We start from the raw sequence: 26,655 nt of genomic DNA, 5'->3' as shown, positions 1-26,655 counted from the left end.
AGTTTGGGCTCCGGAAATATTCGGGAAACCTCGAACATATCGCATTCAGCTTGTCGTTTTTGATCATTGTCTCGATTTCGTATTTGTGTTTCCTTGGTAAACTGTTTCCTTGGTAAGTATTTTAGTTACTGTTTTCCTAATATTCAATTTTATTAATAATTTTCAGGTTCAACGCGGTCCTCTGGAGAGGAGTCAACATAACTGTTTTATCTGTAAGTATCTGAATCACAGACTTCCCAGTATTCAATTTTTTAAATAATATTCAATTTTTTCAATTATTTTCAGGTTCGACACGGTCCTATGGAGAGGCGACAACAAAACTGTTTGACCGGTAACTATTTCAATTATCATTTTGCCAATATTCAATTTTTATTCCGTAGCATTAACGCACTTACCTTGAAGATTTCTATAGTTTTCTTCACTGTGATCCATTAAAAATCTTTGGACACTGAGATATTTTAACATTTTATGGCCATCTCTCCAAACTGCTGCAACAATCGGCTTTATCAGTTCCAGACTGACTTTTTGGGGCTTTTCAAATCGTCCCGCTTCACAAATGGCTGCATAACACCGTTCGTCAGCATTGATAGCCTTGAGGAGTTCAGTGTATTTTGGGTTAAATGCAGCAGCATGTAATTTTCTTGGAAAACATCTTTTCCACCCTTCGGTTTCGCTGAAAAATGAAATGCCTAAAATAGACATGCCAACATATATCGGTTTGTTAAACATAACCTGGAGATTTTGCAACTCTACAGCGATTAAATTTTCCGCGAAAATACTTCGACTGTGAAAGTTAGGTTTAGCGATCATAGCCTCTGCTCCATATCGACCTGCCCATTGCGTTAACAGTTTAACTTGGACGTGACTACGAACATCCTCCATGGTTTTTCCAAACACAGCATTATTCAATAATTTGAATAGATTTTTTTCAAAATCATTTTTCGCACGTGTACGAAATTGTGTATTCAAATCAATGTATGTTTTGAGCCAGGAAGATTGCTTAGCTGAAACTTCAAGACTCTGTGGATTTTCGTGATTTTCAAACCATGTTTTAAACACTGCTGCAATGCACGATAATGTATGACATATCGTTTTTTTCGAAATTGGTTATATACTTGGAGTTGATCTGGAATATCCAAAACACTTGCACAATGCACATAGTGTTTTGCCATTTTGTCCAACGCATGATAAACCTCCGGGCTCGGAGCAAGAGAAGCTTCTTGCAACGGTGAATGCGAAAAAACGATGACTCCTCTCCAGAGGACCGCGTTGAACCTTCAAATGATTAGAAAAATTGAATATTAGGAAAACAGTGAAAGATGATCCAGACCCACGGATCCGTCGTATATACCTCGATTTAGTAATAAGCGAATTGAACAGACTAAATTGAATATGTGCGACGGATCCGTGGGTCTGGATCATCTTTCATTACTGAAAACAAAAAACGAATATATCTCATTTGGGTTTAACATGGAGAGAAATCATCAAAACTGTTTCCTCGGTAAGTATTTTAGTTACTGTTTTCCTAATATTCAATTTTTCTAATCATTTTCAGGTTCAACGCGGTCCTCTGGAGAGGAGTCAACATAACTGTTCCATCGGTAAGTATTTCAATCACAGATTTCCCAATATTCAATTTTTCTAATCATTTTCAGGTTCAACGCGGTCCTCTGGAGAGGAGTCAACATAACTGTTCCATCGGTAAGTATTTCAATCACAGATTTCCCAATATTCAATTTTATTAATCATTTTCAGGTTCAACGTGGTCCTTTGAAAAGAAATGAACAAAACCGAATTACGTTCTCTGCACTCACCGTGATTGATTTCACGAAACCTTTGATTCCTCGTACAATTTTCAATTCCGGTTATAGAGGAAGATGGCGGCGGAATCACTGATTCTTCAGAATCCGGACTGCTCTCGTTTGTCTCGGTCAAACCAGGCGCCAAACTTCTTTCCATTTCGGCTGCAGGAGCCGTCGCTTTGCCGCCATTTGCGTCCTGAGCACTCTGCGAACTGGACTGTTGACAAAAAAATTGTCATAAGTTGGAAAAAAGTTTAAATTAAATGAATTTTTTTATACTTACTTGTTGGTTAATATATTCAGCGATATAAAATCTCCGGTTCATAACGAAAGTCCGCATGATGGCCCGGAGGGATGCGTTTGACATATTGCAATATAAATCAGTCACTTTATCCAGATTCTCCACAGGAATGGTTGAGTTTGGGCTCCGGAAATATTCGGGAAACCTCGAACATATCACATTCAGCTTGTCGTTTTTGATCATTGTCTCGATTTCGTATTTGTGTTTCCTTGGTAAACTGTTTCCTTGGTAAGTATTTTAGTTACTGTTTTCCTAATATTCAATTTTATTAATCATTTTCAGGTTCAACGCGGTCCTCTGGAGAGGAGTCAACATAACTGTTTCATCTGTAAGTATCTGAATCACAGACTTCCCAATATTCAATTTTTTAAATAATATTCAATTTTTTCAATTATTTTCAGGTTCGACACGGTCCTATGGAGAGGCGACAACAAAACTGTTTGACCGGTAACTATTTCAATTATCATTTTGCCAATATTCAATTTTTATTCAGTAGCATTAACGCACTTACCTTGGAGATTTCTATAGTTTTCTTCACTGTGATCCATTAAAAATCTTTGGACACTGAGATATTTTAACATTTTATGGCCATCTCTCCAAACTGCTGCAACAATCGGCTTTATCAGTTCCAGACTGACTTTTTGGGGCTTTTCAAATCGTCCCGCTTCACAAATGGCTGCATAACACCGTTCGTCAGCATTGATAGCCTTGAGGAGTTCAGTGTATTTTGGGTTAAATGCAGCAGCATGTAATTTTCTTGGAAAACATCTTTTCCACCCTTCGGTTTCGCTGAAAAATGAAATGCCTAAAATAGACATGCCAACATATATCGGTTTGTTAAACATAACCTGGAGATTTTGCAACTCTACAGCGATTAAATTTTCCGCAAAAATACTTCGACTGTGAAAGTTAGGTTTAGCGATCATAGCCTCTGCTCCATATCGACCTGCCCATTGCGTTAACAGTTTAACTTGGACGTGACTACGAACATCCTCCATGGTTTTTCCAAACACAGCATTATTCAATAATTTGAATAGATTTTTTTCAAAATCATTTTTCGCACGTGTACGAAATTGTGTATTCAAATCAATGTATGTTTTGAGCCAGGAAGATTGCTTAGCTGAAACTTCAAGACTCTGTGGATTTTCGTGATTTTCAAACCATGTTTTAAACACTGCTGCAATGCACGATAATGTATGACATATCGTTTTTTTCGAAATTGGTTATATACTTGGAGTTGATCTGGAATATCCAAAACACTTGCACAATGCACATAGTGATTTGCCATTTTGTCCAACGCATGATAAACCTCCGGGCTCGGAGCAAGAGAAGCTTCTTGCAACGGTGAATGCGAAAAAACGATGACTCCTCTCCAGAGGACCGCGTTGAACCTTCAAATGATTAGAAAAATTGAATATTAAGAAAACAGTGAAAGATGATCCAGACCCACGGATCCGTCGTATATACCTCGATTTTGTAATAAGCGAATTGAACAGACTAAATTGAATATGTGCGACGGATCCGTGGGTCTGGATCATCTTTCATTACTGAAAACAAAAAACGAATATATCTCATTTGGGTTTGACATGGAGAGAAATCATCAAAACTGTTTCCTCGGTAAGTATTTTAGTTACTGTTTTCCTAATATTCAATTTTTCTAATCATTTTCAGGTTCAACGCGGTCCTCTGGAGAGGAGTCAACATAACTGTTCCATGGGTAAGTATTTCAATCACAGATTTCCCAATATTCAATTTTTCTAATCATTTTCAGGTTCAACGCGGTCCTCTGGAGAGGAGTCAACATAACTGTTCCATCGGTAAGTATTTCAATCACAGATTTCCCAATATTCAATTTTATTAATCATTTTCAGGTTCAACGTGGTCCTTTGAAAAGAAATGAACAAAACCGAATTACGTTCTCTGCACTCACCGTGATTGATTTCACGAAACCTTTGATTCCTCGTACAATTTTCAATTCCGGTTATAGAGGAAGATGGCGGCGGAATCACTGATTCTTCAGAATCCGGACTGCTCTCGTTTGTCTCCTCCGATCTAGACAGCGAAATTACTGATTCTTCAGAATCCGGACTGCTCTCGTTTGTCTCGGTCAAACCAGGCGCCAAACTTCTTTCCATTTCGGCTGCAGGAGCCGTCGCTTTGCCGCCATTTGCGTCCTGAGCACTCTGCGAACTGGACTGTTGACAAAAAAATTGTCATAAGTTGGAAAAAAGTTTAAATTAAATGAATTTTTTTATACTTACTTGTTGGTTAATATATTCAGCGATATAAAATCTCCGGTTCATAACGAAAGTCCGCATGATGGCCCGGAGGGATGCGTTTGACATATTGCAATATAAATCAGTCACTTTATCCAGATTCTCCACAGGAATCGTTGAGTTTGGGCTCCGGAAATATTCGGGAAACCTCGAACATATCACATTCAGCTTGTCGTTTTTGATCATTGTCTCGATTTCGTATTTGTGTTTCCTTGGTAAACTGTTTCCTTGGTAAGTATTTTAGTTACTGTTTTCCTAATATTCAATTTTATTAATAATTTTCAGGTTCAACGCGGTCCTCTGGAGAGGAGTCAACATAACTGTTTTATCTGTAAGTATCTGAATCACAGACTTCCCAGTATTCAATTTTTTAAATAATATTCAATTTTTTCAATTATTTTCAGGTTCGACACGGTCCTATGGAGAGGCGACAACAAAACTGTTTGACCGGTAACTATTTCAATTATCATTTTGCCAATATTCAATTTTTATTCCGTAGCATTAACGCACTTACCTTGAAGATTTCTATAGTTTTCTTCACTGTGATCCATTAAAAATCTTTGGACACTGAGATATTTTAACATTTTATGGCCATCTCTCCAAACTGCTGCAACAATCGGCTTTATCAGTTCCAGACTGACTTTTTGGGGCTTTTCAAATCGTCCCGCTTCACAAATGGCTGCATAACACCGTTCGTCAGCATTGATAGCCTTGAGGAGTTCAGTGTATTTTGGGTTAAATGCAGCAGCATGTAATTTTCTTGGAAAACATCTTTTCCACCCTTCGGTTTCGCTGAAAAATGAAATGCCTAAAATAGACATGCCAACATATATCGGTTTGTTAAACATAACCTGGAGATTTTGCAACTCTACAGCGATTAAATTTTCCGCGAAAATACTTCGACTGTGAAAGTTAGGTTTAGCGATCATAGCCTCTGCTCCATATCGACCTGCCCATTGCGTTAACAGTTTAACTTGGACGTGACTACGAACATCCTCCATGGTTTTTCCAAACACAGCATTATTCAATAATTTGAATAGATTTTTTTCAAAATCATTTTTCGCACGTGTACGAAATTGTGTATTCAAATCAATGTATGTTTTGAGCCAGGAAGATTGCTTAGCTGAAACTTCAAGACTCTGTGGATTTTCGTGATTTTCAAACCATGTTTTAAACACTGCTGCAATGCACGATAATGTATGACATATCGTTTTTTTCGAAATTGGTTATATACTTGGAGTTGATCTGGAATATCCAAAACACTTGCACAATGCACATAGTGATTTGCCATTTTGTCCAACGCATGATAAACCTCCGGGCTCGGAGCAAGAGAAGCTTCTTGCAACGGTGAATGCGAAAAAACGATGACTCCTCTCCAGAGGACCGCGTTGAACCTTCAAATGATTAGAAAAATTGAATATTAGGAAAACAGTGAAAGATGATCCAGACCCACGGATCCGTCGTATATACCTCGATTTTGTAATAAGCGAATTGAACAGACTAAATTGAATATGTGCGACGGATCCGTGGGTCTGGATCATCTTTCATTACTGAAAACAAAAAACGAATATATCTCATTTGGGTTTGACATGGAGAGAAATCATCAAAACTGTTTCCTCGGTAAGTATTTTAGTTACTGTTTTCCTAATATTCAATTTTTCTAATCATTTTCAGGTTCAACGCGGTCCTCTGGAGAGGAGTCAACATAACTGTTCCATGGGTAAGTATTTCAATCACAGATTTCCCAATATTCAATTTTTCTAATCATTTTCAGGTTCAACGCGGTCCTCTGGAGAGGAGTCAACATAACTGTTCCATCGGTAAGTATTTCAATCACAGATTTCCCAATATTCAATTTTATTAATCATTTTCAGGTTCAACGTGGTCCTTTGAAAAGAAATGAACAAAACCGAATTACGTTCTCTGCACTCACCGTGATTGATTTCACGAAACCTTTGATTCCTCGTACAATTTTCAATTCCGGTTATAGAGGAAGATGGCGGCGGAATCACTGATTCTTCAGAATCCGGACTGCTCTCGTTTGTCTCGGTCAAACCAGGCGCCAAACTTCTTTCCATTTCGGCTGCAGGAGCCGTCGCTTTGCCGCCATTTGCGTCCTGAGCACTCTGCGAACTGGACTGTTGACAAAAAAATTGTCATAAGTTGGAAAAAAGTTTAAATTAAATGAATTTTTTTATACTTACTTGTTGGTTAATATATTCAGCGATATAAAATCTCCGGTTCATAACGAAAGTCCGCATGATGGCCCGGAGGGATGCGTTTGACATATTGCAATATAAATCAGTCACTTTATCCAGATTCTCCACAGGAATCGTTGAGTTTGGGCTCCGGAAATATTCGGGAAACCTCGAACATATCACATTCAGCTTGTCGTTTTTGATCATTGTCTCGATTTCGTATTTGTGTTTCCTTGGTAAACTGTTTCCTTGGTAAGTATTTTAGTTACTGTTTTCCTAATATTCAATTTTATTAATAATTTTCAGGTTCAACGCGGTCCTCTGGAGAGGAGTCAACATAACTGTTTTATCTGTAAGTATCTGAATCACAGACTTCCCAGTATTCAATTTTTTAAATAATATTCAATTTTTTCAATTATTTTCAGGTTCGACACGGTCCTATGGAGAGGCGACAACAAAACTGTTTGACCGGTAACTATTTCAATTATCATTTTGCCAATATTCAATTTTTATTCCGTAGCATTAACGCACTTACCTTGAAGATTTCTATAGTTTTCTTCACTGTGATCCATTAAAAATCTTTGGACACTGAGATATTTTAACATTTTATGGCCATCTCTCCAAACTGCTGCAACAATCGGCTTTATCAGTTCCAGACTGACTTTTTGGGGCTTTTCAAATCGTCCCGCTTCACAAATGGCTGCATAACACCGTTCGTCAGCATTGATAGCCTTGAGGAGTTCAGTGTATTTTGGGTTAAATGCAGCAGCATGTAATTTTCTTGGAAAACATCTTTTCCACCCTTCGGTTTCGCTGAAAAATGAAATGCCTAAAATAGACATGCCAACATATATCGGTTTGTTAAACATAACCTGGAGATTTTGCAACTCTACAGCGATTAAATTTTCCGCGAAAATACTTCGACTGTGAAAGTTAGGTTTAGCGATCATAGCCTCTGCTCCATATCGACCTGCCCATTGCGTTAACAGTTTAACTTGGACGTGACTACGAACATCCTCCATGGTTTTTCCAAACACAGCATTATTCAATAATTTGAATAGATTTTTTTCAAAATCATTTTTCGCACGTGTACGAAATTGTGTATTCAAATCAATGTATGTTTTGAGCCAGGAAGATTGCTTAGCTGAAACTTCAAGACTCTGTGGATTTTCGTGATTTTCAAACCATGTTTTAAACACTGCTGCAATGCACGATAATGTATGACATATCGTTTTTTTCGAAATTGGTTATATACTTGGAGTTGATCTGGAATATCCAAAACACTTGCACAATGCACATAGTGATTTGCCATTTTGTCCAACGCATGATAAACCTCCGGGCTCGGAGCAAGAGAAGCTTCTTGCAACGGTGAATGCGAAAAAACGATGACTCCTCTCCAGAGGACCGCGTTGAACCTTCAAATGATTAGAAAAATTGAATATTAGGAAAACAGTGAAAGATGATCCAGACCCACGGATCCGTCGTATATACCTCGATTTTGTAATAAGCGAATTGAACAGACTAAATTGAATATGTGCGACGGATCCGTGGGTCTGGATCATCTTTCATTACTGAAAACAAAAAACGAATATATCTCATTTGGGTTTGACATGGAGAGAAATCATCAAAACTGTTTCCTCGGTAAGTATTTTAGTTACTGTTTTCCTAATATTCAATTTTTCTAATCATTTTCAGGTTCAACGCGGTCCTCTGGAGAGGAGTCAACATAACTGTTCCATGGGTAAGTATTTCAATCACAGATTTCCCAATATTCAATTTTTCTAATCATTTTCAGGTTCAACGCGGTCCTCTGGAGAGGAGTCAACATAACTGTTCCATCGGTAAGTATTTCAATCACAGATTTCCCAATATTCAATTTTATTAATCATTTTCAGGTTCAACGTGGTCCTTTGAAAAGAAATGAACAAAACCGAATTACGTTCTCTGCACTCACCGTGATTGATTTCACGAAACCTTTGATTCCTCGTACAATTTTCAATTCCGGTTATAGAGGAAGATGGCGGCGGAATCACTGATTCTTCAGAATCCGGACTGCTCTCGTTTGTCTCCTCCGATCTAGACAGCGAAATTACTGATTCTTCAGAATCCGGACTGCTCTCGTTTGTCTCGGTCAAACCAGGCGCCAAACTTCTTTCCATTTCGGCTGCAGGAGCCGTCGCTTTGCCGCCATTTGCGTCCTGAGCACTCTGCGAACTGGACTGTTGACAAAAAAATTGTCATAAGTTGGAAAAAAGTTTAAATTAAATGAATTTTTTTATACTTACTTGTTGGTTAATATATTCAGCGATATAAAATCTCCGGTTCATAACGAAAGTCCGCATGATGGCCCGGAGGGATGCGTTTGACATATTGCAATATAAATCAGTCACTTTATCCAGATTCTCCACAGGAATGGTTGAGTTTGGGCTCCGGAAATATTCGGGAAACCTCGAACATATCACATTCAGCTTGTCGTTTTTGATCATTGTCTCGATTTCGTATTTGTGTTTCCTTGGTAAACTGTTTCCTTGGTAAGTATTTTAGTTACTGTTTTCCTAATATTCAATTTTATTAATCATTTTCAGGTTCAACGCGGTCCTCTGGAGAGGAGTCAACATAACTGTTTCATCTGTAAGTATCTGAATCACAGACTTCCCAATATTCAATTTTTTAAATAATATTCAATTTTTTCAATTATTTTCAGGTTCGACACGGTTCTATGGAGAGGCGACAACAAAACTGTTTGACCGGTAACTATTTCAATTATCATTTTGCCAATATTCAATTTTTATTCAGTAGCATTAACGCACTTACCTTGAAGATTTCTATAGTTTTCTTCACTGTGATCCATTAAAAATCTTTGGACACTGAGATATTTTAACATTTTATGGCCATCTGTCCAAACTGCTGCAACAATCGGCTTTATCAGTTCCAGACTGACTTTTTGGGGCTTTTCAAATCGTCCCGCTTCACAAATGGCTGCATAACACCGTTCGTCAGCATTGATAGCCTTGAGGAGTTCAGTGTATTTTGGGTTAAATGCAGCAGCATGTAATTTTCTTGGAAAACATCTTTTCCACCCTTCGGTTTCGCTGAAAAATGAAATGCCTAAAATAGACATGCCAACATATATCGGTTTGTTAAACATAACCTGGAGATTTCGCAACTCTACAGCGATTAAATTTTCCGCAAAAATACTTCGACTGTGAAAGTTAGGTTTAGCGATCATAGCCTCTGCTCCATATCGACCTGCCCATTGCGTTAACAGTTTAACTTGGACGTGACTACGAACATCCTCCATGGTTTTTCCAAACACAGCATTATTCAATAATTTGAATAGATTTTTTTCAAAATCATTTTTCGCACGTGTACGAGAAATTGTGTATTCAAATCAATGTATGTTTTGAGCCAGGAAGATTGCTTAGCTGAAACTTCAAGACTCTGTGGATTTTCGTGATTTTCAAACCATGTTTTAAACACTGCTGCAATGCACGATAATGTATGACATATCGTTTTTTTCGAAATTGGTTATATACTTGGAGTTGATCTGGAATATCCAAAACACTTGCACAATGCACATAGTGATTTGCCATTTTGTCCAACGCATGATAAACGTCCGGGCTCGGAGCAAGAGAAGCTTCTTGCAACGGTGAATGCGAAAAAACGATGACTCCTCTCCAGAGGACCGTGTTCAACCTTCAAATGATTAGAAAAATTGAATATTAGGAAAACAGTGAAAGATGATCCAGACCCATGGATCCGTCGTATATACCTCGATTTAGTAATAAGCGAATTGAACAGACTAAATTGAATATGTGCGACGGATCCGTGGGTCTGGATCATCTTTCATTACTGAAAACAAAAAACGAATATATCTCATTTGGGTTTGACATGGAGAGAAATCATCAAAACTGTTTCCTCGGTAAGTATTTTAGTTACTGTTTTCCTAATATTCAATTTTTCTAATCATTTTCAGGTTCAACGCGGTCCTCTGGAGAGGAGTCAACATAACTGTTCCATCGGTAAGTATTTCAATCACAGATTTCCCAATATTCAATTTTATTAATCATTTTCAGGTTCAACGTGGTCCTTTGAAAAGAAATGAACAAAACCGAATTACGTTCTCTGCACTCACCGTGATTGATTTCACGAAACCTTTGATTCCTCGTACAATTTTCAATTCCGGTTATAGAGGAAGATGGCGGCGGAATCACTGATTCTTCAGAATCCGGACTGCTCTCGTTTGTCTCGGTCAAACCAGGCGCCAAACTTCTTTCCATTTCGGCTGCAGGAGCCGTCGCTTTGCCGCCATTTGCGTCCTGAGCACTCTGCGAACTGGACTGTTGACAAAAAAATTGTCATAAGTTGGAAAAAAGTTTAAATTAAATGAATTTTTTTATACTTACTTGTTGGTTAATATATTCAGCGATATAAAATCTCCGGTTCATAACGAAAGTCCGCATGATGGCCCGGAGGGATGCGTTTGACATATTGCAATATAAATCAGTCACTTTATCCAGATTCTCCACAGGAATGGTTGAGTTTGGGCTCCGGAAATATTCGGGAAACCTCGAACATATCACATTCAGCTTGTCGTTTTTGATCATTGTCTCGATTTCGTATTTGTGTTTCCTTGGTAAACTGTTTCCTTGGTAAGTATTTTAGTTACTGTTTTCCTAATATTCAATTTTATTAATCATTTTCAGGTTCAACGCGGTCCTCTGGAGAGGAGTCAACATAACTGTTTCATCTGTAAGTATCTGAATCACAGACTTCCCAATATTCAATTTTTTAAATAATATTCAATTTTTTCAATTATTTTCAGGTTCGACACGGTCCTATGGAGAGGCGACAACAAAACTGTTTGACCGGTAACTATTTCAATTATCATTTTGCCAATATTCAATTTTCATTCAGTAGCATTAACGCACTTACCTTGGAGATTTCTATAGTTTTCTTCACTGTGATCCATTAAAAATCTTTGGACACTGAGATATTTTAACATTTTATGGCCATCTCTCCAAACTGCTGCAACAATCGGCTTTATCAGTTCCAGACTGACTTTTTGGGGCTTTTCAAATCGTCCCGCTTCACAAATGGCTGCATAACACCGTTCGTCAGCATTGATAGCCTTGAGGAGTTCAGTGTATTTTGGGTTAAATGCAGCAGCATGTAATTTTCTTGGAAAACATCTTTTCCACCCTTCGGTTTCGCTGAAAAATGAAATGCCTAAAATAGACATGCCAACATATATCGGTTTGTTAAACATAACCTGGAGATTTTGCAACTCTACAGCGATTAAATTTTCCGCAAAAATACTTCGACTGTGAAAGTTAGGTTTAGCGATCATAGCCTCTGCTCCATATCGACCTGCCCATTGCGTTAACAGTTTAACTTGGACGTGACTACGAACATCCTCCATGGTTTTTCCAAACACAGCATTATTCAATAATTTGAATAGATTTTTTTCAAAATCATTTTTCGCACGTGTACGAAATTGTGTATTCAAATCAATGTATGTTTTGAGCCAGGAAGATTGCTTAGCTGAAACTTCAAGACTCTGTGGATTTTCGTGATTTTCAAACCATGTTTTAAACACTGCTGCAATGCACGATAATGTATGACATATCGTTTTTTTCGAAATTGGTTATATACTTGGAGTTGATCTGGAATATCCAAAACACTTGCACAATGCACATAGTGATTTGCCATTTTGTCCAACGCATGATAAACCTCCGGGCTCGGAGCAAGAGAAGCTTCTTGCAACGGTGAATGCGAAAAAACGATGACTCCTCTCCAGAGGACCGCGTTGAACCTTCAAATGATTAGAAAAATTGAATATTAGGAAAACAGTGAAAGATGATCCAGACCCACGGATCCGTCGTATATACCTCGATTTAGTAATAAGCGAATTGAACAGACTAAATTGAATATGTGCGACGGATCCGTGGGTCTGGATCATCTTTCATTACTGAAAACAAAAAACGAATATATCTCATTTGGGTTTGACATGGAGAGAAATCATCAAAACTGTTTCCTCGGTAAGTATTTTAGTTACTGTTTTCCTAATATTCAATTTTTCTAATCATTTTCAGGTTCAACGCGGTCCTCTGGAGAGGAGTCAACATAACTGTTCCATCGGTAAGTATTTCAATCACAGATTTCCCAATATTCAATTTTATTAATCATTTTCAGGTTCAACGTGGTCCTTTGAAAAGAAATGAACAAAACCGAATTACGTTCTCTGCACTCACCGTGATTGATTTCACGAAACCTTTGATTCCTCGTATAATTTTCAATTCCGGTTATAGAGGAAGATGGCGGCGGAATCACTGATTCTTCAGAATCCGGACTGCTCTCGTTTGTCTCCTCCGATCTAGACAGCGAAATTACTGATTCTTCAGAATCCGGACTGCTCTCGTTTGTCTCGGTCAAACCAGGCGCCAAACTTCTTTCCATTTCGGCTGCAGGAGCCGTCGCTTTGCCGCCATTTGCGTCCTGAGCACTCTGCGAACTGGACTGTTGACAAAAAAATTGTCATAAGTTGGAAAAAAGTTTAAATTAAATGAATTTTTTTATACTTACTTGTTGGTTAATATATTCAGCGATATAAAATCTCCGGTTCATAACGAAAGTCCGCATGATGGCCCGGAGGGATGCGTTTGACATATTGCAATATAAATCAGTCACTTTATCCAGATTCTCCACAGGAATGGTTGAGTTTGGGCTCCGGAAATATTCGGGAAACCTCGAACATATCACATTCAGCTTGTCGTTTTTGATCATTGTCTCGATTTCGTATTTGTGTTTCCTTGGTAAACTGTTTCCTTGGTAAGTATTTTAGTTACTGTTTTCCTAATATTCAATTTTATTAATCATTTTCAGGTTCAACGCGGTCCTCTGGAGAGGAGTCAACATAACTGTTTCATCTGTAAGTATCTGAATCACAGACTTCCCAATATTCAATTTTTTAAATAATATTCAATTTTTTCAATTATTTTCAGGTTCGACACGGTCCTATGGAGAGGCGACAACAAAACTGTTTGACCGGTAACTATTTCAATTATCATTTTGCCAATATTCAATTTTTATTCAGTAGCATTAACGCACTTACCTTGGAGATTTCTATAGTTTTCTTCACTGTGATCCATTAAAAATCTTTGGACACTGAGATATTTTAACATTTTATGGCCATCTCTCCAAACTGCTGCAACAATCGGCTTTATCAGTTCCAGACTGACTTTTTGGGGCTTTTCAAATCGTCCCGCTTCATAAATGGCTGCATAACACCGTTCGTCAGCATTGATAGCCTTGAGGAGTTCAGTGTATTTTGGGTTAAATGCAGCAGCATGTAATTTTCTTGGAAAACATCTTTTCCACCCTTCGGTTTCGCTGAAAAATGAAATGCCTAAAATAGACATGCCAACATATATCGGTTTGTTAAACATAACCTGGAGATTTTGCAACTCTACAGCGATTAAATTTTCCGCAAAAATACTTCGACTGTGAAAGTTAGGTTTAGCGATCATAGCCTCTGCTCCATATCGACCTGCCCATTGCGTTAACAGTTTAACTTGGACGTGACTACGAACATCCTCCATGGTTTTTCCAAACACAGCATTATTCAATAATTTGAATAGATTTTTTTCAAAATCATTTTTCGCACGTGTACGAAATTGTGTATTCAAATCAATGTATGTTTTGAGCCAGGAAGATTGCTTAGCTGAAACTTCAAGACTCTGTGGATTTTCGTGATTTTCAAACCATGTTTTAAACACTGCTGCAATGCACGATAATGTATGACATATCGTTTTTTTCGAAATTGGTTATATACTTGGAGTTGATCTGGAATATCCAAAACACTTGCACAATGCACATAGTGATTTGCCATTTTGTCCAACGCATGATAAACCTCCGGGCTCGGAGCAAGAGAAGCTTCTTGCAACGGTGAATGCGAAAAAACGATGACTCCTCTCCAGAGGACCGCGTTGAACCTTCAAATGATTAGAAAAATTGAATATTAGGAAAACAGTGAAAGATGATCCAGACCCACGGATCCGTCGTATATACCTCGATTTAGTAATAAGCGAATTGAACAGACTAAATTGAATATGTGCGACGGATCCGTGGGTCTGGATCATCTTTCATTACTGAAAACAAAAAACGAATATATCTCATTTGGGTTTGACATGGAGAGAAATCATCAAAACTGTTTCCTCGGTAAGTATTTTAGTTACTGTTTTCCTAATATTCAATTTTTCTAATCATTTTCAGGTTCAACGCGGTCCTCTGGAGAGGAGTCAACATAACTGTTCCATCGGTAAGTATTTCAATCACAGATTTCCCAATATTCAATTTTTCTAATCATTTTCAGGTTCAACGCGGTCCTCTGGAGAGGAGTCAACATAACTGTTCCATCGGTAAGTATTTCAATCACAGATTTCCCAATATTCAATTTTATTAATCATTTTCAGGTTCAACGTGGTCCTTTGAAAAGAAATGAACAAAACCGAATTACGTTCTCTGCACTCACCGTGATTGATTTCACGAAACCTTTGATTCCTCGTACAATTTTCAATTCCGGTTATAGAGGAAGATGGCGGCGGAATCACTGATTCTTCAGAATCCGGACTGCTCTCGTTTGTCTCCTCCGATCTAGACAGCGAAATTACTGATTCTTTAGAATCCGGACTGCTCTCGTTTGTCTCGGTCAATCCAGGCGCCAAACTTCTTTCCATTTCGGCTGCAGGAGCCGTCGCTTTGCCGCCATTTGCGTCCTGAGCACTCTGCGAACTGGACTGTTGACAAAAAAATTGTCATAAGTTGGAAAAAAGTTTAAATTAAATGAATTTTTTTATACTTACTTGTTGGTTAATATATTCAGCGATATAAAATCTCCGGTTCATAACGAAAGTCCGCATGATGGCCCGGAGGGATGCGTTTGACATATTGCAATATAAATCAGTCACTTTATCCAGAATCTCCACAGGAATGGTTGAGTTTGGGCTCCGGAAATATTCGGGAAACCTCGAACATATCACATTCAGCTTGTCGTTTTTGATCATTGTCTCGAATTCGTATTTGTGTTTCCTTGGTAAACTGTTTCCTTGGTAAGTATTTTAGTTACTGTTTTCCTAATATTCAATTTTATTAATAATTTTCAGGTTCAACGCGGTCCTCTGGAGAGGAGTCAACATAACTGTTTTATCTGTAAGTATCTGAATCACAGACTTCCCAGTATTCAATTTTTTGAATAATATTCAATTTTTTCAATTATTTTCAGGTCCGACACGGTCCTATGGAGAGGCGACAACAAAACTGTTTGACCGGTAACTATTTCAATTATCATTTTGCCAATATTCAATTTTTATTCAGTAGCATTAACGCACTTACCTTGAAGATTTCTATAGTTTTCTTCACTGTGATCCATTAAAAATCTTTGGACACTGAGATATTTTAACATTTTATGGCCATCTGTCCAAACTGCTGCAACAATCGGCTTTATCAGTTCCAGACTGACTTTTTGGGGCTTTTCAAATCGTCCCGCTTCACAAATGGCTGCATAACACCGTTCGTCAGCATTGATAGCCTTGAGGAGTTCAGTGTATTTTGGGTTAAATGCAGCAGCATGTAATTTTCTTGGAAAACATCTTTTCCACCCTTCGGTTTCGCTGAAAAATGAAATGCCTAAAATAGACATGCCAACATATATCGGTTTGTTAAACATAACCTGGAGATTTTGCAACTCTACAGCGATTAAATTTTCCGCAAAAATACTTCGACTGTGAAAGTTAGGTTTAGCGATCATAGCCTCTGCTCCATATCGACCTGCCCATTGCGTTAACAGTTTAACTTGGACGTGACTACGAACATCCTCCATGGTTTTTCCAAACACAGCATTATTCAATAATTTGAATAGATTTTTTTCAAAATCATTTTTCGCACGTGTACGAAATTGTGTATTCAAATCAATGTATGTTTTGAGCCAGGAAGATTGCTTAGCTGAAACTTCAAGACTCTGTGGATTTTCGTGATTTTCAAACCATGTTTTAAACACTGCTGCAATGCACGATAATGTATGACATATCGTTTTTTTCGAAATTGGTTATATACTTGGAGTTGATCTGGAATATCCAAAACACTTGCACAATGCACATAGTGATTTGCCATTTTGTCCAACGCATGATAAACCTCCGGGCTCGGAGCAAGAGAAGCTTCTTGCAACGGTGAATGCGAAAAAACGATGACTCCTCTCCAGAGGACCGCGTTGAACCTTCAAATGATTAGAAAAATTGAATATTAGGAAAACAGTGAAAGATGATCCAGACCCACGGATCCGTCGTATATACCTCGATTTAGTAATAAGCGAATTGAACAGACTAAATTGAATATGTGCGACGGATCCGTGGGTCTGGATCATCTTTCATTACTGAAAACAAAAAACGAATATATCTCATTTGGGTTTGACATGGAGAGAAATCATCAAAACTGTTTCCTCGGTAAGTATTTTAGTTACTGTTTTCCTAATATTCAATTTTTCTAATCATTTTCAGGTTCAACGCGGTCCTCTGGAGAGGAGTCAACATAACTGTTCCATCGGTAAGTATTTCAATCACAGATTTCCCAATATTCAATTTTATTAATCATTTTCAGGTTCAACGTGGTCCTTTGAAAAGAAATGAACAAAACCGAATTACGTTCTCTGCACTCACCGTGATTGATTTCACGAAACCTTTGATTCCTCGTACAATTTTCAATTCCGGTTATAGAGGAAGATGGCGGCGGAATCACTGATTCTTCAGAATCCGGACTGCTCTCGTTTGTCTCCTCCGATCTAGACAGCGAAATTACTGATTCTTCAGAATCCGGACTGCTCTCGTTTGTCTCGGTCAAACCAGGCGCCAAACTTCTTTCCATTTCGGCTGCAGGAGCCGTCGCTTTGCCGCCATTTGCGTCCTGAGCACTCTGCGAACTGGACTGTTGACAAAAAAATTGTCATAAGTTGGAAAAAAGTTTAAATTAAATGAATTTTTTTATACTTGTTGGTTAATATATTCAGCGATATAAAATCTCCGGTTCATAACGAAAGTCCGCATGATGGCCCGGAGGGATGCGTTTGACATATTGCAATATAAATCAGTCACTTTATCCAGATTCTCCACAGGAATCGTTGAGTTTGGGCTCCGGAAATATTCGGGAAACCTCGAACATATCACATTCAGCTTGTCGTTTTTGATCATTGTCTCGATTTCGTATTTGTGTTTCCTTGGTAAACTGTTTCCTTGGTAAGTATTTTAGTTACTGTTTTCCTAATATTCAATTTTATTAATAATTTTCAGGTTCAACGCGGTCCTCTGGAGAGGAGTCAACATAACTGTTTTATCTGTAAGTATCTGAATGACAGACTTCCCAGTATTCAATTTTTTAAATAATATTCAATTTTTTCAATTATTTTCAGGTTCGACACGGTCCTATGGAGAGGCGACAACAAAACTGTTTGACCGGTAACTATTTCAATTATCATTTTGCCAATATTCAATTTTTATTCAGTAGCATTAACGCACTTACCTTGAAGATTTCTATAGTTTTCTTCACTGTGATCCATTAAAAATCTTTGGACACTGAGATATTTTAACATTTTATGGCCATCTGTCCAAACTGCTGCAACAATCGGCTTTATCAGTTCCAGACTGACTTTTTGGGGCTTTTCAAATCGTCCCGCTTCACAAATGGCTGCATAACACCGTTCGTCAGCATTGATAGCCTTGAGGAGTTCAGTGTATTTTGGGTTAAATGCAGCAGCATGTAATTTTCTTGGAAAACATTTTTTCCACCCTTCGGTTTCGCTGAAAAATGAAATGCCTAAAATAGACATGCCAACATATATCGGTTTGTTAAACATAACCTGGAGATTTTGCAACTCTACAGCGATTAAATTTTCCGCAAAAATACTTCGACTGTGAAAGTTAGGTTTAGCGATCATAGCCTCTGCTCCATATCGACCTGCCCATTGCGTTAACAGTTTAACTTGGACGTGACTACGAACATCCTCCATGGTTTTTCCAAACACAGCATTATTCAATAATTTGAATAGATTTTTTTCAAAATCATTTTTCGCACGTGTACGAAATTGTGTATTCAAATCAATGTATGTTTTGAGCCAGGAAGATTGCTTAGCTGAAACTTCAAGACTCTGTGGATTTTCGTGATTTTCAAACCATGTTTTAAACACTGCTGCAATGCACGATAATGTATGACATATCGTTTTTTTCGAAATTGGTTATATACTTGGAGTTGATCTGGAATATCCAAAACACTTGCACAATGCACATAGTGATTTGCCATTTTGTCCAACGCATGATAAACCTCCGGGCTCGGAGCAAGAGAAGCTTCTTGCAACGGTGAATGCGAAAAAACGATGACTCCTCTCCAGAGGACCGCGTTGAACCTTCAAATGATTAGAAAAATTGAATATTAGGAAAACAGTGAAAGATGATCCAGACCCACGGATCCGTCGTATATACCTCGATTTAGTAATAAGCGAATTGAACAGACTAAATTGAATATGTGCGACGGATCCGTGGGTCTGGATCATCTTTCATTACTGAAAACAAAAAACGAATATATCTCATTTGGGTTTGACATGGAGAGAAATCATCAAAACTGTTTCCTCGGTAAGTATTTTAGTTACTGTTTTCCTAATATTCAATTTTTCTAATCATTTTCAGGTTCAACGCGGTCCTCTGGAGAGGAGTCAACATAACTGTTCCATCGGTAAGTATTTCAATCACAGATTTCCCAATATTCAATTTTATTAATCATTTTCAGGTTCAACGTGGTCCTTTGAAAAGAAATGAACAAAACAGAATTACGTTCTCTGCACTCACCGTGATTGATTTCACGAAACCTTTGATTCCTCGTATAATTTTCAATTCCGGTTATAGAGGAAGATGGCGGCGGAATCACTGATTCTTCAGAATCCGGACTGCTCTCGTTTGTCTCCTCCGATCTAGACAGCGAAATTACTGATTCTTCAGAATCCGGACTGCTCTCGTTTGTCTCGGTCAAACCAGGCGCCAAACTTCTTTCCATTTCGGCTGCAGGAGCCGTCGCTTTGCCGCCATTTGCGTCCTGAGCACTCTGCGAACTGGACTGTTGACAAAAAAATTGTCATAAGTTGGAAAAAAGTTTAAATTAAATGAATTTTTTTATACTTACTTGTTGGTTAATATATTCAGCGATATAAAATCTCCGGTTCATAACGAAAGTCCGCATGATGGCCCGGAGGGATGCGTTTGACATATTGCAATATAAATCAGTCACTTTATCCAGATTCTCCACAGGAATGGTTGAGTTTGGGCTCCGGAAATATTCGGGAAACCTCGAACATATCACATTCAGCTTGTCGTTTTTGATCATTGTCTCGATTTCGTATTTGTGTTTCCTTGGTAAACTGTTTCCTTGGTAAGTATTTTAGTTACTGTTTTCCTAATATTCAATTTTATTAATCATTTTCAGGTTCAACGCGGTCCTCTGGAGAGGAGTCAACATAACTGTTTCATCTGTAAGTATCTGAATCACAGACTTCCCAATATTCAATTTTTTAAATAATATTCAATTTTTTCAATTATTTTCAGGTTCGAGACGGTTCTATGGAGAGGCGACAACAAAACTGTTTGACCGGTAACTATTTCAATTATCATTTTGCCAATATTCAATTTTTATTCAGTAGCATTAACGCACTTACCTTGGAGATTTCTATAGTTTTCTTCACTGTGATCCATTAAAAATCTTTGGACACTGAGATATTTTAACATTTTATGGCCATCTGTCCAAACTGCTGCAACAATCGGCTTTATCAGTTCCAGACTGACTTTTTGGGGCTTTTCAAATCGTCCCGCTTCACAAATGGCTGCATAACACCGTTCGTCAGCATTGATAGCCTTGAGGAGTTCAGTGTATTTTGGGTTAAATGCAGCAGCATGTAATTTTCTTGGAAAACATCTTTTCCACCCTTCGGTTTCGCTGAAAAATGAAATGCCTAAAATAGACATGCCAACATATATCGGTTTGTTAAACATAACCTGGAGATTTCGCAACTCTACAGCGATTAAATTTTCCGCAAAAATACTTCGACTGTGAAAGTTAGGTTTAGCGATCATAGCCTCTGCTCCATATCGACCTGCCCATTGCGTTAACAGTTTAACTTGGACGTGACTACGAACATCCTCCATGGTTTTTCCAAACACAGCATTATTCAATAATTTGAATAGATTTTTTTCAAAATCATTTTTCGCACGTGTACGAAATTGTGTATTCAAATCAATGTATGTTTTGAGCCAGGAAGATTGCTTAGCTGAAACTTCAAGACTCTGTGGATTTTCGTGATTTTCAAACCATGTTTTAAACACTGCTGCAATGCACGATAATGTATGACATATCGTTTTTTTCGAAATTGGTTATATACTTGGAGTTGATCTGGAATATCCAAAACACTTGCACAATGCACATAGTGATTTGCCATTTTGTCCAACGCATGATAAACCTCCGGGCTCGGAGCAAGAGAAGCTTCTTGCAACGGTGAATGCGAAAAAACGATGACTCCTCTCCAGAGGACCGCGTTGAACCTTCAAATGATTAGAAAAATTGAATATTAGGAAAACAGTGAAAGATGATCCAGACCCACGGATCCGTCGTATATACCTCGATTTAGTAATAAGCGAATTGAACAGACTAAATTGAATATGTGCGACGGATCCGTGGGTCTGGATCATCTTTCATTACTGAAAACAAAAAACGAATATATCTCATTTGGGTTTAACATGGAGAGAAATCATCAAAACTGTTTCCTCGGTAAGTATTTTAGTTACTGTTTTCCTAATATTCAATTTTTCTAATCATTTTCAGGTTCAACGCGGTCCTCTGGAGAGGAGTCAACATAACTGTTCCATCGGTAAGTATTTCAATCACAGATTTCCCAATATTCAATTTTTCTAATCATTTTCAGGTTCAACGCGGTCCTCTGGAGAGGAGTCAACATAACTGTTCCATCGGTAAGTATTTCAATCACAGATTTCCCAATATTCAATTTTATTAATCATTTTCAGGTTCAACGTGGTCCTTTGAAAAGAAATGAACAAAACCGAATTACGTTCTCTGCACTCACCGTGATTGATTTCACGAAACCTTTGATTCCTCGTACAATTTTCAATTCCGGTTATAGAGGAAGATGGCGGCGGAATCACTGATTCTTCAGAATCCGGACTGCTCTCGTTTGTCTCCTCCGATCTAGACAGCGAAATTACTGATTCTTCAGAATCCGGACTGCTCTCGTTTGTCTCGGTCAAACCAGGCGCCAAACTTCTTTCCATTTCGGCTGCAGGAGCCGTCGCTTTGCCGCCATTTGCGTCCTGAGCACTCTGCGAACTGGACTGTTGACAAAAAAATTGTCATAAGTTGGAAAAAAGTTTAAATTAAATGAATTTTTTTATACTTACTTGTTGGTTAATATATTCAGCGATATAAAATCTCCGGTTCATAACGAAAGTCCGCATGATGGCCCGGAGGGATGCGTTTGACATATTGCAATATAAATCAGTCACTTTATCCAGATTCTCCACAGGAATGGTTGAGTTTGGGCTCCGGAAATATTCGGGAAACCTCGAACATATCACATTCAGCTTGTCGTTTTTGATCATTGTCTCGATTTCGTATTTGTGTTTCCTTGGTAAACTGTTTCCTTGGTAAGTATTTTAGTTACTGTTTTCCTAATATTCAATTTTATTAATAATTTTCAGGTTCAACGCGGTCCTCTGGAGAGGAGTCAACATAACTGTTTTATCTGTAAGTATCTGAATCACAGACTTCCCAGTATTCAATTTTTTGAATAATATTCAATTTTTTCAATTATTTTCAGGTCCGACACGGTCCTATGGAGAGGCGACAACAAAACTGTTTGACCGGTAACTATTTCAATTATCATTTTGCCAATATTCAATTTTTATTCAGTAGCATTAACGCACTTACCTTGAAGATTTCTATAGTTTTCTTCACTGTGATCCATTAAAAATCTTTGGACACTGAGATATTTTAACATTTTATGGCCATCTGTCCAAACTGCTGCAACAATCGGCTTTATCAGTTCCAGACTGACTTTTTGGGGCTTTTCAAATCGTCCCGCTTCACAAATGGCTGCATAACACCGTTCGTCAGCATTGATAGCCTTGAGGAGTTCAGTGTATTTTGGGTTAAATGCAGCAGCATGTAATTTTCTTGGAAAACATCTTTTCCACCCTTCGGTTTCGCTGAAAAATGAAATGCCTAAAATAGACATGCCAACATATATCGGTTTGTTAAACATAACCTGGAGATTTTGCAACTCTACAGCGATTAAATTTTCCGCAAAAATACTTCGACTGTGAAAGTTAGGTTTAGCGATCATAGCCTCTGCTCCATATCGACCTGCCCATTGCGTTAACAGTTTAACTTGGACGTGACTACGAACATCCTCCATGGTTTTTCCAAACACAGCATTATTCAATAATTTGAATAGATTTTTTTCAAAATCATTTTTCGCACGTGTACGAAATTGTGTATTCAAATCAATGTATGTTTTGAGCCAGGAAGATTGCTTAGCTGAAACTTCAAGACTCTGTGGATTTTCGTGATTTTCAAACCATGTTTTAAACACTGCTGCAATGCACGATAATGTATGACATATCGTTTTTTTCGAAATTGGTTATATACTTGGAGTTGATCTGGAATATCCAAAACACTTGCACAATGCACATAGTGATTTGCCATTTTGTCCAACGCATGATAAACCTCCGGGCTCGGAGCAAGAGAAGCTTCTTGCAACGGTGAATGCGAAAAAACGATGACTCCTCTCCAGAGGACCGCGTTGAACCTTCAAATGATTAGAAAAATTGAATATTAGGAAAACAGTGAAAGATGATCCAGACCCACGGATCCGTCGTATATACCTCGATTTAGTAATAAGCGAATTGAACAGACTAAATTGAATATGTGCGACGGATCCGTGGGTCTGGATCATCTTTCATTACTGAAAACAAAAAACGAATATATCTCATTTGGGTTTGACATGGAGAGAAATCATCAAAACTGTTTCCTCGGTAAGTATTTTAGTTACTGTTTTCCTAATATTCAATTTTTCTAATCATTTTCAGGTTCAACGCGGTCCTCTGGAGAGGAGTCAACATAACTGTTCCATCGGTAAGTATTTCAATCACAGATTTCCCAATATTCAATTTTATTAATCATTTTCAGGTTCAACGTGGTCCTTTGAAAAGAAATGAACAAAACCGAATTACGTTCTCTGCACTCACCGTGATTGATTTCACGAAACCTTTGATTCCTCGTACAATTTTCAATTCCGGTTATAGAGGAAGATGGCGGCGGAATCACTGATTCTTCAGAATCCGGACTGCTCTCGTTTGTCTCCTCCGATCTAGACAGCGAAATTACTGATTCTTCAGAATCCGGACTGCTCTCGTTTGTCTCGGTCAAACCAGGCGCCAAACTTCTTTCCATTTCGGCTGCAGGAGCCGTCGCTTTGCCGCCATTTGCGTCCTGAGCACTCTGCGAACTGGACTGTTGACAAAAAAATTGTCATAAGTTGGAAAAAAGTTTAAATTAAATGAATTTTTTTATACTTGTTGGTTAATATATTCAGCGATATAAAATCTCCGGTTCATAACGAAAGTCCGCATGATGGCCCGGAGGGATGCGTTTGACATATTGCAATATAAATCAGTCACTTTATCCAGATTCTCCACAGGAATGGTTGAGTTTGGGCTCCGGAAATATTCGGGAAACCTCGAACATATCACATTCAGCTTGTCGTTTTTGATCATTGTCTCGATTTCGTATTTGTGTTTCCTTGGTAAACTGTTTCCTTGGTAAGTATTTTAGTTACTGTTTTCCTAATATTCAATTTTATTAATCATTTTCAGGTTCAACGCGGTCCTCTGGAGAGGAGTCAACATAACTGTTTCATCTGTAAGTATCTGAATCACAGACTTCCCAATATTCAATTTTTTAAATAATATTCAATTTTTTCAATTATTTTCAGGTTCGAGACGGTTCTATGGAGAGGCGACAACAAAACTGTTTGACCGGTAACTATTTCAATTATCATTTTGCCAATATTCAATTTTTATTCAGTAGCATTAACGCACTTACCTTGGAGATTTCTATAGTTTTCTTCACTGTGATCCATTAAAAATCTTTGGACACTGAGATATTTTAACATTTTATGGCCATCTGTCCAAACTGCTGCAACAATCGGCTTTATCAGTTCCAGACTGACTTTTTGGGGCTTTTCAAATCGTCCCGCTTCACAAATGGCTGCATAACACCGTTCGTCAGCATTGATAGCCTTGAGGAGTTCAGTGTATTTTGGGTTAAATGCAGCAGCATGTAATTTTCTTGGAAAACATCTTTTCCACCCTTCGGTTTCGCTGAAAAATGAAATGCCTAAAATAGACATGCCAACATATATCGGTTTGTTAAACATAACCTGGAGATTTCGCAACTCTACAGCGATTAAATTTTCCGCAAAAATACTTCGACTGTGAAAGTTAGGTTTAGCGATCATAGCCTCTGCTCCATATCGACCTGCCCATTGCGTTAACAGTTTAACTTGGACGTGACTACGAACATCCTCCATGGTTTTTCCAAACACAGCATTATTCAATAATTTGAATAGATTTTTTTCAAAATCATTTTTCGCACGTGTACGAAATTGTGTATTCAAATCAATGTATGTTTTGAGCCAGGAAGATTGCTTAGCTGAAACTTCAAGACTCTGTGGATTTTCGTGATTTTCAAACCATGTTTTAAACACTGCTGCAATGCACGATAATGTATGACATATCGTTTTTTTCGAAATTGGTTATATACTTGGAGTTGATCTGGAATATCCAAAACACTTGCACAATGCACATAGTGATTTGCCATTTTGTCCAACGCATGATAAACCTCCGGGCTCGGAGCAAGAGAAGCTTCTTGCAACGGTGAATGCGAAAAAACGATGACTCCTCTCCAGAGGACCGCGTTGAACCTTCAAATGATTAGAAAAATTGAATATTAGGAAAACAGTGAAAGATGATCCAGACCCACGGATCCGTCGTATATACCTCGATTTTGTAATAAGCGAATTGAACAGACTAAATTGAATATGTGCGACGGATCCGTGGGTCTGGATCATCTTTCATTACTGAAAACAAAAAACGAATATATCTCATTTGGGTTTGACATGGAGAGAAATCATCAAAACTGTTTCCTCGGTAAGTATTTTAGTTACTGTTTTCCTAATATTCAATTTTTCTAATCATTTTCAGGTTCAACGCGGTCCTCTGGAGAGGAGTCAACATAACTGTTCCATGGGTAAGTATTTCAATCACAGATTTCCCAATATTCAATTTTTCTAATCATTTTCAGGTTCAACGCGGTCCTCTGGAGAGGAGTCAACATAACTGTTCCATCGGTAAGTATTTCAATCACAGATTTCCCAATATTCAATTTTATTAATCATTTTCAGGTTCAACGTGGTCCTTTGAAAAGAAATGAACAAAACCGAATTACGTTCTCTGCACTCACCGTGATTGATTTCACGAAACCTTTGATTCCTCGTACAATTTTCAATTCCGGTTATAGAGGAAGATGGCGGCGGAATCACTGATTCTTCAGAATCCGGACTGCTCTCGTTTGTCTCCTCCGATCTAGACAGCGAAATTACTGATTCTTCAGAATCCGGACTGCTCTCGTTTGTCTCGGTCAAACCAGGCGCCAAACTTCTTTCCATTTCGGCTGCAGGAGCCGTCGCTTTGCCGCCATTTGCGTCCTGAGCACTCTGCGAACTGGACTGTTGACAAAAAAATTGTCATAAGTTGGAAAAAAGTTTAAATTAAATGAATTTTTTTATACTTACTTGTTGGTTAATATATTCAGCGATATAAAATCTCCGGTTCATAACGAAAGTCCGCATGATGGCCCGGAGGGATGCGTTTGACATATTGCAATATAAATCAGTCACTTTATCCAGATTCTCCACAGGA

At 38.0% G+C, this 26,655-nt stretch overlaps 7 protein-coding genes across 13 annotated transcripts; all 7 read right to left on the bottom strand.

Annotated features, from left to right (window-relative positions):
* Positions 1 to 49: 49 nt before the first annotated feature.
* On the bottom strand, positions 50 to 2,194 carry LOC122415114 (uncharacterized). Of its 2 annotated transcripts, none has more exons than XM_043426983.1 (3): positions 2,086 to 2,194; positions 1,815 to 2,019; positions 50 to 136 (listed from the first exon to the last, which is right to left on the bottom strand). In XM_043426983.1, the coding sequence occupies exons 1-3, from the start codon at positions 2,167 to 2,169 to the stop codon at positions 126 to 128; spliced, it is 300 nt and encodes a 99-aa protein (XP_043282918.1). In that variant the 5' UTR covers positions 2,170 to 2,194; the 3' UTR covers positions 50 to 125. The 2 variants fall into 2 exon arrangements, with proteins under 2 accessions (XP_043282918.1, XP_043282917.1); XM_043426982.1 differs by lacking the exon at positions 50 to 136 and adding an exon at positions 495 to 673.
* A 42-nt stretch (positions 2,195 to 2,236) lies between these two features.
* LOC122414713 (uncharacterized) lies at positions 2,237 to 8,977 on the bottom strand. 2 transcript variants are annotated; one of them, XM_043426263.1, is made up of 7 exons: positions 8,863 to 8,977; positions 8,532 to 8,796; positions 6,584 to 6,853; positions 6,313 to 6,517; positions 4,365 to 4,634; positions 4,034 to 4,298; positions 2,237 to 2,355 (listed from the first exon to the last, which is right to left on the bottom strand). In XM_043426263.1, the coding sequence occupies exons 5-7, from the start codon at positions 4,563 to 4,565 to the stop codon at positions 2,345 to 2,347; spliced, it is 477 nt and encodes a 158-aa protein (XP_043282198.1). In that variant the 5' UTR covers positions 4,566 to 4,634; positions 6,313 to 6,517; positions 6,584 to 6,853; positions 8,532 to 8,796; positions 8,863 to 8,977; the 3' UTR covers positions 2,237 to 2,344. The 2 variants fall into 2 exon arrangements, with proteins under 2 accessions (XP_043282198.1, XP_043282196.1); XM_043426261.1 differs by lacking the exon at positions 2,237 to 2,355 and adding an exon at positions 2,714 to 2,892.
* A 36-nt stretch (positions 8,978 to 9,013) lies between these two features.
* Positions 9,014 to 11,092, bottom strand: LOC122415075 (uncharacterized). 2 transcript variants are annotated; one of them, XM_043426905.1, is made up of 3 exons: positions 10,984 to 11,092; positions 10,713 to 10,917; positions 9,014 to 9,132 (listed from the first exon to the last, which is right to left on the bottom strand). In XM_043426905.1, exons 1-3 carry the CDS (start codon positions 11,065 to 11,067, stop codon positions 9,122 to 9,124), a joined length of 300 nt encoding a protein of 99 aa, XP_043282840.1. In that variant the 5' UTR covers positions 11,068 to 11,092; the 3' UTR covers positions 9,014 to 9,121. The 2 variants fall into 2 exon arrangements, with proteins under 2 accessions (XP_043282840.1, XP_043282839.1); XM_043426904.1 differs by lacking the exon at positions 9,014 to 9,132 and adding an exon at positions 9,456 to 9,669.
* Positions 11,093 to 15,976: 4,884 nt separating this feature from the next.
* LOC122414977 (uncharacterized) lies at positions 15,977 to 17,849 on the bottom strand. Its single transcript, XM_043426707.1, has 3 exons — positions 17,617 to 17,849; positions 17,290 to 17,554; positions 15,977 to 16,248 (listed from the first exon to the last, which is right to left on the bottom strand). The coding sequence occupies exons 1-3, from the start codon at positions 17,815 to 17,817 to the stop codon at positions 16,082 to 16,084; spliced, it is 633 nt and encodes a 210-aa protein (XP_043282642.1). The 5' UTR covers positions 17,818 to 17,849; the 3' UTR covers positions 15,977 to 16,081.
* Positions 17,850 to 19,946: 2,097 nt separating this feature from the next.
* Positions 19,947 to 22,183, bottom strand: LOC122415006 (uncharacterized). 2 transcript variants are annotated; one of them, XM_043426756.1, is made up of 3 exons: positions 22,075 to 22,183; positions 21,744 to 22,008; positions 19,947 to 20,065 (listed from the first exon to the last, which is right to left on the bottom strand). In XM_043426756.1, exons 1-3 carry the CDS (start codon positions 22,156 to 22,158, stop codon positions 20,055 to 20,057), a joined length of 360 nt encoding a protein of 119 aa, XP_043282691.1. In that variant the 5' UTR covers positions 22,159 to 22,183; the 3' UTR covers positions 19,947 to 20,054. The 2 variants fall into 2 exon arrangements, with proteins under 2 accessions (XP_043282691.1, XP_043282690.1); XM_043426755.1 differs by lacking the exon at positions 19,947 to 20,065 and adding an exon at positions 20,389 to 20,602.
* Positions 22,184 to 22,225: 42 nt separating this feature from the next.
* On the bottom strand, positions 22,226 to 24,358 carry LOC122415001 (uncharacterized). 2 transcript variants are annotated; one of them, XM_043426750.1, is made up of 3 exons: positions 24,250 to 24,358; positions 23,923 to 24,187; positions 22,226 to 22,344 (listed from the first exon to the last, which is right to left on the bottom strand). In XM_043426750.1, exons 1-3 carry the CDS (start codon positions 24,331 to 24,333, stop codon positions 22,334 to 22,336), a joined length of 360 nt encoding a protein of 119 aa, XP_043282685.1. In that variant the 5' UTR covers positions 24,334 to 24,358; the 3' UTR covers positions 22,226 to 22,333. The 2 variants fall into 2 exon arrangements, with proteins under 2 accessions (XP_043282685.1, XP_043282684.1); XM_043426749.1 differs by lacking the exon at positions 22,226 to 22,344 and adding an exon at positions 22,610 to 22,881.
* A 42-nt stretch (positions 24,359 to 24,400) lies between these two features.
* LOC122415007 (uncharacterized) lies at positions 24,401 to 26,637 on the bottom strand. 2 transcript variants are annotated; one of them, XM_043426758.1, is made up of 3 exons: positions 26,529 to 26,637; positions 26,198 to 26,462; positions 24,401 to 24,519 (listed from the first exon to the last, which is right to left on the bottom strand). In XM_043426758.1, exons 1-3 carry the CDS (start codon positions 26,610 to 26,612, stop codon positions 24,509 to 24,511), a joined length of 360 nt encoding a protein of 119 aa, XP_043282693.1. In that variant the 5' UTR covers positions 26,613 to 26,637; the 3' UTR covers positions 24,401 to 24,508. The 2 variants fall into 2 exon arrangements, with proteins under 2 accessions (XP_043282693.1, XP_043282692.1); XM_043426757.1 differs by lacking the exon at positions 24,401 to 24,519 and adding an exon at positions 24,843 to 25,056.
* Positions 26,638 to 26,655: the final 18 nt, after the last annotated feature.

Source organism: Venturia canescens, chromosome 8 (genome assembly GCF_019457755.1).
Source record: "Venturia canescens isolate UGA chromosome 8, ASM1945775v1, whole genome shotgun sequence".
Taxonomy (NCBI): domain Eukaryota; kingdom Metazoa; phylum Arthropoda; class Insecta; order Hymenoptera; family Ichneumonidae; genus Venturia; species Venturia canescens.
Note: the sequence above shows the minus strand (reverse complement) of the source record. Positions and strands in the feature narration are given on the sequence as shown.

What these genes read in the sequence shown, in the direction of transcription:
- LOC122415114 (XM_043426982.1), bottom strand. Translation starts at nt 2,169, where the DNA reads ATGTCAAACGCATCCCTCCGGGCCATCATGCGGACTTTCGTTATGAAC. An exon ending in CTGAATATATTAACCAACAA is followed by an intron (nt 2,020 to 2,085) that starts GTAAGTATAAAA and finishes TTTTGTCAACAG; the next exon opens with TCCAGTTCGCAGAGTGCTCA. An exon ending in GTTTCGTGAAATCAATCACG is followed by an intron (nt 674 to 1,814) that starts GTGAGTGCAGAG and finishes TTCATTTTTCAG; the next exon opens with CGAAACCGAAGGGTGGAAAA.
- LOC122415007 (XM_043426757.1), bottom strand. Translation starts at nt 26,612, where the DNA reads ATGTCAAACGCATCCCTCCGGGCCATCATGCGGACTTTCGTTATGAAC. An exon ending in CTGAATATATTAACCAACAA is followed by an intron (nt 26,463 to 26,528) that starts GTAAGTATAAAA and finishes TTTTGTCAACAG; the next exon opens with TCCAGTTCGCAGAGTGCTCA. An exon ending in GTTTCGTGAAATCAATCACG is followed by an intron (nt 25,057 to 26,197) that starts GTGAGTGCAGAG and finishes TTCATTTTTCAG; the next exon opens with CGAAACCGAAGGGTGGAAAA.
- LOC122415075 (XM_043426904.1), bottom strand. Translation starts at nt 11,067, where the DNA reads ATGTCAAACGCATCCCTCCGGGCCATCATGCGGACTTTCGTTATGAAC. An exon ending in CTGAATATATTAACCAACAA is followed by an intron (nt 10,918 to 10,983) that starts GTAAGTATAAAA and finishes TTTTGTCAACAG; the next exon opens with TCCAGTTCGCAGAGTGCTCA. An exon ending in GTTTCGTGAAATCAATCACG is followed by an intron (nt 9,670 to 10,712) that starts GTGAGTGCAGAG and finishes TTCATTTTTCAG; the next exon opens with CGAAACCGAAGGGTGGAAAA.
- LOC122415006 (XM_043426755.1), bottom strand. Translation starts at nt 22,158, where the DNA reads ATGTCAAACGCATCCCTCCGGGCCATCATGCGGACTTTCGTTATGAAC. An exon ending in CTGAATATATTAACCAACAA is followed by an intron (nt 22,009 to 22,074) that starts GTAAGTATAAAA and finishes TTTTGTCAACAG; the next exon opens with TCCAGTTCGCAGAGTGCTCA. An exon ending in GTTTCGTGAAATCAATCACG is followed by an intron (nt 20,603 to 21,743) that starts GTGAGTGCAGAG and finishes TTCATTTTTCAG; the next exon opens with CGAAACCGAAGGGTGGAAAA.
- LOC122415001 (XM_043426749.1), bottom strand. Translation starts at nt 24,333, where the DNA reads ATGTCAAACGCATCCCTCCGGGCCATCATGCGGACTTTCGTTATGAAC. An exon ending in CTGAATATATTAACCAACAA is followed by an intron (nt 24,188 to 24,249) that starts GTATAAAAAAAT and finishes TTTTGTCAACAG; the next exon opens with TCCAGTTCGCAGAGTGCTCA. An exon ending in GTTTCGTGAAATCAATCACG is followed by an intron (nt 22,882 to 23,922) that starts GTGAGTGCAGAG and finishes TTCATTTTTCAG; the next exon opens with CGAAACCGAAGGGTGGAAAA.
- LOC122414977 (XM_043426707.1), bottom strand. Translation starts at nt 17,817, where the DNA reads ATGATCAAAAACGACAAGCTGAATGTGATATGTTCGAGGTTTCCCGAA. An exon ending in CTGAATATATTAACCAACAA is followed by an intron (nt 17,555 to 17,616) that starts GTATAAAAAAAT and finishes TTTTGTCAACAG; the next exon opens with TCCAGTTCGCAGAGTGCTCA. An exon ending in GTTTCGTGAAATCAATCACG is followed by an intron (nt 16,249 to 17,289) that starts GTGAGTGCAGAG and finishes TTCATTTTTCAG; the next exon opens with CGAAACCGAAGGGTGGAAAA.
- LOC122414713 (XM_043426261.1), bottom strand. Translation starts at nt 4,565, where the DNA reads ATGATCAAAAACGACAAGCTGAATGTGATATGTTCGAGGTTTCCCGAA. An exon ending in CTGAATATATTAACCAACAA is followed by an intron (nt 4,299 to 4,364) that starts GTAAGTATAAAA and finishes TTTTGTCAACAG; the next exon opens with TCCAGTTCGCAGAGTGCTCA. An exon ending in GTTTCGTGAAATCAATCACG is followed by an intron (nt 2,893 to 4,033) that starts GTGAGTGCAGAG and finishes TTCATTTTTCAG; the next exon opens with CGAAACCGAAGGGTGGAAAA.